The sequence below is a fragment of the Poecilia formosa genome, unplaced genomic scaffold, assembly GCF_000485575.1.
Source record: "Poecilia formosa unplaced genomic scaffold, Poecilia_formosa-5.1.2 Scaffold392, whole genome shotgun sequence".
Lineage (NCBI taxonomy): Eukaryota > Metazoa > Chordata > Actinopteri > Cyprinodontiformes > Poeciliidae > Poecilia > Poecilia formosa.
Window position 1 is genome coordinate 309,296 of NW_006800331.1, and position 9,573 is coordinate 318,868.

General features: G+C 35.6%; 1 protein-coding gene across 11 annotated transcripts in view; it reads right to left on the reverse strand.

The window, feature by feature from the left end:
• gramd1bb (GRAM domain containing 1Bb) overlaps nt 1–9,573 on the reverse strand; it is a 100,487-nt gene that overhangs the window by 48,016 nt on the left and 42,898 nt on the right. The window contains exon 2 of one of the 11 annotated variants that reach the window (XM_016662853.1): nt 6,933–6,976. The exons of the other annotated variants lie outside the window; for them this stretch is intronic. Within the exon in view, the coding sequence (XP_016518339.1) occupies nt 6,933–6,976 (44 nt within the window). The remainder of the gene's footprint in view (nt 1–6,932; nt 6,977–9,573) is intronic. 11 annotated transcript variants of the gene reach the window in all.

Sequence of the window (9,573 nt, forward strand, 5' to 3'; positions counted from 1 at the left end):
TATATATATATATATATATGCAAACCTGGCCCTTGTGGTAAAAAAAAAAAAAAGTCCCACTTGTCAAATCAGGAATTAACTGTGATTACACCACTCTGGATTTTAGAAGCCTGTTTATAACATGATCTGCAGATATAATACATATTTTAAATAGAATCTTACAGTTGAAAGATAAAAAAAAACAACAACACATTATTAGAGACAGTATAAAGCAAAGTAATTAAGAGCTATCAGACTGGAAAGTTTTACCTGAGGCAGCTCCACTGCCTCAGGTAAGACCAGAGTTCAACAGTAAGAAAAGAGACTAGGCAAAATGGTCCCTAACGGAGAGTCCCAAGGCCAAAGCAATTGCTGAACAAAACAAGCATAAAGGCCAGTCTCACCTTAGGCAAATAAACATCCCAAGGAATCTGGTGAAATACTCAGTGGACTGATGAGACAAAAGTAGAACATTTTGAAAGATTTGTGTCTTTTAAACCTAACAGAACATTTCAGAGATAGACCATCATACCAACCGTTAAACAGAATGTTGGAAATGCGAGGGACCGCTTCAAGAAATGGATAACTTTCCATAATTGACAGAAATTTTTGTTAGAAAATCCTGCAGAAGGATATCCAGCCAATAAGTCAGGACCTTAAGCCCAATTACACATAAGTAGCAAGACAATGATCTAAAGCACAGTAGCAAGGCCACATATGACTCAAAAATGCAAAAAATTAAGTTTTGGAGTGGCTCTCTCGAAGTTTTGGACTTAAATTCAAATTACGTCTAGTATGACCTTAAACATGTCATTCACACTCAAAACCCCTCTAACATGCCTGTATTAAAACAGGAGAAACGCTGAAACAAGGTTCCTCAGATGATGTTAACATTACACAATTACTCTATTGTTGCTCCCAAGGCTTTCACAAGTACTTGCATGTGTGTGTGCATGTGTGGGTTTGACACCACATACATTATTGAGAAATTAAAGAACTGTTTGTCATGTTTAGAGAAACAATGCAGTATATTTTTGTTTCCGCATTGCAGGCTGATTTTAAGATGAACTAATTAGTTAAGCTAATGTAGGAAAATGAATTACCTTCATTTATAATTCATAGCCAAAATGTATTCGCTATTGCTAATCTCCCTGCCTTTTAACTGTGACTGTACCTGAGTGCTTGTCAGGGCCGTGTCCTGAAATCTGTTGCAGAATGGTGCTGAATGGACAGCTCCTTTCAGTGTCAAGTTCAACAGTCAGTGAAGCTGCTTATTCTCAACGATACCACCTGCTGGCTAAAGTAATAAAATGGACTACCTTGTTTTAAGTAAAAGGACAAGAGTATATGTAGGGCACACTGTAATTATCCTATAGAAAGGTACATAAAAGTTTAATTTAAATTATGTTAATTCTGCTTGTTTAATTTAAAAAGAAACAAACATTTATATCAGCATTTCTGATTTTACTCCTAAATCAATTATACCAGACAAAACACAAATTATTTATGTATTACCAAAAAAAAAAGTCATGCAAATTCTCACTTATTTCTCTTCAGCGTTCCCTGCATCTTCGTCTGCACCAGAGAGTTTTCATTCATGTCCAAGAATAGCATTGGCAGATAATCTGGAATAATCCCTCCCCGCTGCTTTGTGGGATTGGACAGGAGTTTGGCTCCCCCATTCTGCCTGGTATACGTTCTTTGCTCTTTAACATAATGCAGATTAAAATTTCAGCTGTATAACAGTTTAATCACTATCACTTCCAGAGTGATTGTTCTACTTCTAAAAGTCTGGTTCTGCTCTGCTCAGCGGGCATCAGCTTGCTTTCATAAAAATGACATTATGGGAAGAAAATTTAATGTTAAACAAAATAACTCCTCTCTGTCGGAGTGAAACATTCTCAGTGCCCGTGGCTACAAGAAACCGAAGTTTCTGTCATGATATTCCTTGGTTTATTTATTTATTTTTTTTCAAACTTACTTCATGTATGCAGGCCAAAACTTTTATTTAAAAAAAAAAAATCAATCATTTAAAGTTATGTTTAAATGTTTGGTGGTTGATGGAAATTATAGGAAAGTCCAAAATATGCAGCCTAAAGTCGTACTTAATTTTTTATATCTAAAAACACAAACAATTACCCGCCGTCGTTCAGAATTAACAATACACGTAGCTGCATGATGATCAGCAGATTAACGTTTAGCTTTCCAATTCGGATGTAAATGTATTCTCCAACACTTAAAATAGGAGATTTTAAAATAGGCCATTTTTCTGTCTGTCTGGCTCTGTTTGGTGATCGGCAGGCCACTACTGCCCAGATTTAAAAAGAAAAAAGAAGAAAATTCTTAAATGCATCAATGCATACATACATCAAAAATATGTGCAAAAATAACAAAAGTAAATTAAAGGACATATGGTTTGTTGCATATGCTGTAATGCATATATGTGGATAATCCTGTTATTAATTATTTGACTACTTGATTTAAAATAACTATCTCAATAAAAGATCATGTTGCACAAATGTCATAATCTGTTCATATTGAACATAGGACCTCCAAAATAATTCTGAACTCTGAATAGTCCATCTCTACTTAAATTCCATTGAACAAAAGGGCACAAAATCATGGTAATTTGACCTGATAACGGCTCTTTGTCGTCTTAATCGTAGCATAAAAACAGTCATCTATTCGTCCATTTTCTATACTTGCTTAATCCCGATAGTGGGGGCACAGTGTCTGTCTCCTGTGATCAAAGCACAAGAGGCAGAGTACATCCTGGAGAGGTTTCCAGTCCATCATAGAGACACAAAGGACACAGAACTGTTTACACAAAAAGATTTCAAGAGGCAACATTTAAGTCAGGCAATTATGTGACATCTACCAGAAAGAATAAACAGACGCATACATCAAACAGAGATATATAACAGACATCAGCTCTGGGTGCAGTACTGGCAAATCTAATAGTATTTTAAAGATACAAGATGAATATTTAAAATAAAAAATTAAAACAAAAATTAAAAAAACATAAATAAATAAAATAAAATAAAATAAAATAAATAAATAAAAGCAGTGAAACGATAGGGTAACAATAGTAAACAGTGGCAGAGATTAAATGTATATTCCAGAGCAACACTGTGAGGGACAGATATATTTAATGTTAAGCTGACAAACACTGCTTCCTCCTCAATCAATCAACAAATGAAATTTATTTGTGCAGGACATTTTAGCAACAAGGCGGTTCAAAGTGCTATAGATCATGAAAACATAAAAAAAAAAAGTGAAAATCAGTTAAATAGTATATTGTATTTGTCAAGTGCCATTGTTAAAATAATCAATACACATCAAATATATTGGTCAATGTTTCATTTATTATGCTTCAGAAGCAACTCTAAACAGTTGGGTTTTTAATCCTGATTCAAAGGAACTCAGTGTTTCAGCTGCTGTGCAGTTTTCTGGAAGTTCATTCCAGATTTTAGGCGCATAGAAGCTGAATTCTGTTTCTCTGTGTTTGGTTCTGCTTTTCAACAACAACAACAACAACAACAACAAAAATGAAATTATAATATAGATGGTTTTCTGTTAATTTGTCACGTGTGGTATGAAAATGTGAACAAAGTACAAAATGTGTTAACATTAAAGGCTGATGAGAGACTAAATACTATTTGACATCATTCAAAAGACATTTAAAGTACAGATTATTCTCTCAGACAACTCCTTTCACATGTTTTCCAGGCTGTGGCGTTAATGAATTAATGAAATCTATTAGCTGAACAACAAGAATGACAGTTCCAACTGGAGTAGTTGTTATGAAGCTAGACGTCAGTGACTCATCGCCTCCCTGACCCTGGGTTTTTCAAGCAGTGCCCAGCTGCCTTCAACAGAGAAATGATGCGAGACACAGAGATCGGGTTTCGCTGATCTTTCAAGAGTCTACAGTCAGATCCATTGTAACACAGCCCGTTTGCCAGAGTTGCTTTTGGGAAGCTTTTACCTGTGCTCACTGTTCAATATTAAATGAATCATCTGACACTAAGTTTCCTTGCAAATCTGGTCATCATAAATCATTCACAAAAATTTTTTTCTGTAATAATAAAAAAAGTTGCGTTAAAAAATATGCACGTGCGCCTCAATAAGTTAGGTTTTTAAAATGTTCATTTATTCAGTTGAACGGCTGAAACTCAAACATTATACAGAATTATCACAGGCAGTAATAGATTTTCTGTTACTTAATGATTACGAGTCAAAGCAAATAAAAACCTAAACTACATTTTCTCAGAATTAATGGTGGATGACATAATGGACAGGACTTGAAAATGCTGATGTAAGGCCATCTAAAAGGCACATTCTCCGCATTATAGTTCTATGCTGAAAGTCAGATGAATAAATTAGATTTTTTTACTTTTCCTTCAGGGTAAACTACAGCAAGTACAGCAATTGTATACTGTTAATATAAGTAGATAAAATAGACGCCTTGTGTGTTGCAAAAAAAAAAATGCTTAAACTTATAGGTAGTAAAAAGAAATAGTCAGTTGTACAAATTATTTCCAAATAAAAAAGCTTAGTCCTATATCCTTAAATTTATCAGTGGCACGGATATGGGAAATGCTTTTCAGCCCGAGGGTTAAATGAGGAAAGCTTTTATATTAAAGGTTTGGCTTAAGAAGAATGATGAGATGAGAGAACGGTAGGAAAGATATTGATTTGACCCCTCCATCCAGTAAGTCAGAGCTGTTGCCTCAGAGATGGTGCTCCAACCATCAAAGTCAGGTGCAGTCTGACCTGCTGCTTCACAGACACATGCGGTTCTTTGATGCAGTTTTCAGCCGCACATAAATATTAGCGGATAAAACCTCAATGCTATTACAAACCTTAACCTCGACTCAGTCTTTACAATTAATTGTTACTGGCCCTGTTGCGTTTAACAAACTCCACATTGCCTTAGCTTTTCTGATTGCAAAGCCAGCTCTGTGAATAAAACATGACATGAATACATCAGTCAGATCAAACAACAAAAAACGAGTCGCATGATAGGACACTGGTGGTCAGAAGGCAATGCATTCACCATTTTATATCTTCAATCAGTGCAGTGGCTAAACCCAGTGAATTATAAAGGACTATAATCACAACGTTGCTTGTACAATTTGCAGCTTCTGGTCTCGTCTTCTCCTTGAGGTTAGACTATTCCAGCATTAATACAATGTTGGGGAAGTTATATGTGTTTTTTTTTGACTACTGATGACATAAAGTTGTTTTTTTTCTTATCTATTTCAGGCCAAATGTGGTTTTAAACACCAATAAATACTATTTATCAGCAGGTGTGTGCTCATAGTTACTTTGGTTTGTCAAGGCTGATAATTTGTTATATTTTATTTGAGCCATGTAGAACAAATAATAATCAGAATACATATAGTTTAGATATCCCTGCTTAACTCCCAGGTTGTCGTGATGTGACAGATTAGAAAATTATGAATAATTTCACAAGTTTTTACATCTCGAATGTGTTCTGCGTTCTGTGTTGTTTAAACTGGAAAAACAAACAAATCTTTGAGACGTATTTGGCATTTACTTATTTCACCCTTTAGCTGAAGCCATCATTTGATGGGAGATTAGAATGGTGTGAGGAAGAAAAAGGTTAAAAAAAGAAAAGAAAACTGACAGCCTAACATATGCACCTGAGCACAGCAAAGACAATTTTGAATAATCAGAAAAAACGAGGACCTGAAGAGATCAATGTGCTCACATTCTGAGATTTAGCAAATATTGCTAATTTATGATGTAGCATCCTGATAGATAACAAGTAAAGAAGACTGAGTGCTGAAATTGAATCAATAATTTATTAGTTTAAAGATGTGTGGGTTTAAGCAACAAGGCTGTTGATTTTTTATTTATTTATCTCAAAATTAATCAAACAATAAATACATACTAAGAGAAATAAAGTGCTACTCAATAAGTACATAGGTATAAGTTGATTTGTCTATAGTGTGCAATGATTGAAGTTAATGTTATCTAACAAGGCAAGTCAGGTTTAATATGATATATCAAAGTTTTGACAGGACAAAATGGGATTTTTCTGAATTATAATCTGTTTATTTTGCCAAAAGTTTTGTAAAACTAGTTTGTGTTTAACATTTCTTGTCAGTGGATTTTGTATTTTGTGGAAATGCTGTAGTTTAATGATCTAAATGCATTTCTGTATTGACTTAGCAGAAACGTGAATATTGTGCCTATGCTCTCACACTGTAGTTCATCCATCCATCCAGGTGCAGATCCATTCACAATTTCAAGTAAAGAAGCAGTTTTACACATCAGAGATGATCAACCTCTCTCTGTGCCGCTCTTAAATTCTTTGCCTTGCAGAACTCTTTCTGCAAAAAGCTTGAAGCCAGTCTTACCTGACATAGAAGATGATTTTATCATTTCATGACTTTGGATCATAGAGAGAAATTAATCTTGCAGCTTTACTTATCGCCACACATCAAAGACATAGTTTTACTATTCCAAGCAGTTCTTCATCAGTTAAGATTTCCATCCAGTTGGGCGTCAAACTGAAGCTAAACCAAGCTCAGATTCCCATTACGCAGATGTGCTCATGCAAAGGACAATGCCGAGAGCATATCAGTGAATGATGCATCAGCAGATTTGCTCGTGGATCTTGTTCAGTGAAATCTGAGGCCAGGAAGAAGTAGTTGGCAGATGGTTTATTCTAGGTACCAAGCCAAAACTGCTCTCCCTCTCAGTGGCTGTCAAAAATACATTCTCATAAAAGATGGCACAATACCGACACATTCTATATATACCGCATATATATACCGCATTAAAAAAAACAATAAATGTTCATTTTAAATGTAACAAGTCAGAGTATGCATCTTTAATTGTCTGTAATGCAACACATTCACATCCAAATTAAGCTGTCTCTGCTTTGTGAAGTGTCTTATGCTTGTTGAGTTATAGCCTACCTTCGAGGTTTCCATATCACTTCCTTCCACTTCTTTTGCTTGGCCTATCAGTAAAGGTAGAGAAGAGGAAATAAGTAGCTCGCCTGCTTTGATTGTTCATGATCTGATTGTCTTTAAGACACCTGCTCTCAAATGTATGTATGTAAAAAACAAAGACGATGAAAAGTAGCACTAATATTTGTTTGGTCTCAAGATAGTGTTTTAAAATCTGTAAAAGAAAAAAAAAAGTAATGGACGTGTGCACCAGCTTGTTAGAATTGGCCGTATTTGTGTTATTTTAATGTCATTTTCAAGCCGCTAATATGCAGAACATAAAACGTTTTTGTTGCTCTGCTCTTTAACTGATATAACCAGATGATATTAGCTCATTCAGACTATCTGCCAGGGTAGCCAGCCTATGAGGAAAGAAAACAAACCAAAAACCTTTTGCGACACAAAGCTTAAAGCTGTCTGAATACAGAGTAAAAAACCATCGGGCAGTCCTACCCTTTCTATTGTTCCTAGCGACTCACAGAGCACCCACATTTGCCATGAATCACCGCGACCCTGAAGTTCTCAACCACTCCTCCGCCTATACAATCAATTTATTTTGGCTGTGGCACCTGTTAATGCTTTGGCCTCTGCAGTAAGAGCAATTTCTTCCCACTCCTTCACCCCCCAAGCTGAGTTTCACTGCAACTGTCGAGAAGTACCTTCTGCGGCTCCCGAGCTGCTCGGTGAGCTAATCAAATTTCATATTTTCTCACTGGCAGAATTAAGTGAGGACCTGCTGAAAGTAAAGTTCAATTAGCTAATGCCAAAGCCACTGCTTAATGGAGTTGAAACAAAAGCAAGGACTTTAAATGTCGCATATTTAAAGTATAAAAAACAATGAGCAGAGGAGCTGAGGATCCTTTTAAGTAAGAAAGGATTATTTTATTCTTTTAGAACAGCTTTATGTGAAATTAATGACTTCTGTTATGGGGTAGATAGATTACAGACACATAAAAAAAAAACCCTCAAAAAGAATAGCTTTGGGTAAATAGTTGTATTTGAGCTTGATATTAAAAAGTTAATGCACAGGCATATTATCAATATGAAATTATGCCTGACTCAAACAGTTAGGGTCAGAGTTTTCTTACTCCTAGCATATTTACATTTAAAATTATTTAAATCTAATCAATACGTTGGTTTTGGCAGGAACTAAGAGAAACATCTATCAGTTGTAAAGTAAAAATGAAGATGTTTTATCTAAATTTTATCAAAAGGGGCATGTTAAAAATAATTTAAGTCTTTCTCATTCATTAATGGAGAAATCTTCACTGGCATTAAATCAATAAAACTCTTCTTAGAACCGCTGGACATTATTATTATTATTTTTTTTGTATGTTTCCACCGGTATTTGGACAATATGTTTTTGGTGGGGCTTCATAGTCTTTAAGCCCAGAAGATCAACTTGTCATCACCCTAATCTTGAAAGCTCTCTCAAGATTTTATTTTTTATACAATTAATGTAATGCAGTCTAAAGACGTAGAGCAAAATCCATACATGAACTGCACTGAATAAAACAAACAAACAAACAAAACAAAACAAAGAATCAAGAGCACATCATGCCAAACTAATATTATGTAGTTCCAGTTTCACACCGGTCACCACAAGACTGCAACTCAAACAGAACGCTGCGCAGAGCTGCATAGTTTCTCGCTTCTTCATTGCGTCCCTGTTCCTGTGAGAGACGTCCTGCTTGCAAGGCTGCTAAAATCACGGTCATTCGGCTGCAAAAGTTGACGCATGTGTTCTTGGCGCTGTTCAAGATTAAACCCATAATTACGCTCCTCCAGACTGACCAGCTCTCTGATAGCAGACGGCATGTCTACTGCTATTCTATGAGAAATGTTGTTAGAAGTTTGGTATGACAGAAATCATGGGCCAATCAACGAATGCAACATGCTGTCAATCAAATCGCTTCCACGCTCAACTTAGCACGGCTTGTACAAAAAATAGAGAAGAGCTGTGCGAGATCTGCTCATGGAGATGGAGCTAGCTGGGGCGGACTGGGGCAGAACCGGTTAAAGCCGCACTAGTGGAGGAAACAGACCAGGCATACTGGTAAAGATTTAATGAAATTTTATAAAAATGATCTCTAAACCACAACAACATTACACATTAGCTGTTTCCTTTTAGACTGGTGTTTATCTTTAGATGGTCACGAGGGATAAGAATTAGAATTTTTCATGGTTTATTTAGAATTAAATAAAATAATAATAAAAATTTCGATTACCAGCGTGGTAGTTTTTTAAATTTTCTTTTTCTTTTTGTCAGCTGTTTTGATGCTGGTTCATCATTTGTATAATGAAGGATTTGACTTGAATCGCACAAATAGCACAGAATCACATTTATTTTTTTAAACAGGTAACATAACATGTATCCCGAAAAATCTTTACAGTAGCATGGTGACCTCAAAGAGCGACACTGGCCTTAGAACATGGGGACCAAACTAATTATACAGATATTCATATTGTGCTCTAAAAATACTTTACACTTTGCCTAGTAATTAGGTGACTTCTAAAGGCCACTGGTTGCATTGGATTGTATTTAAGAGAGTGAAGAGGTTTGACTTAAAATACACACACACACACACTCACACACACACACACACAC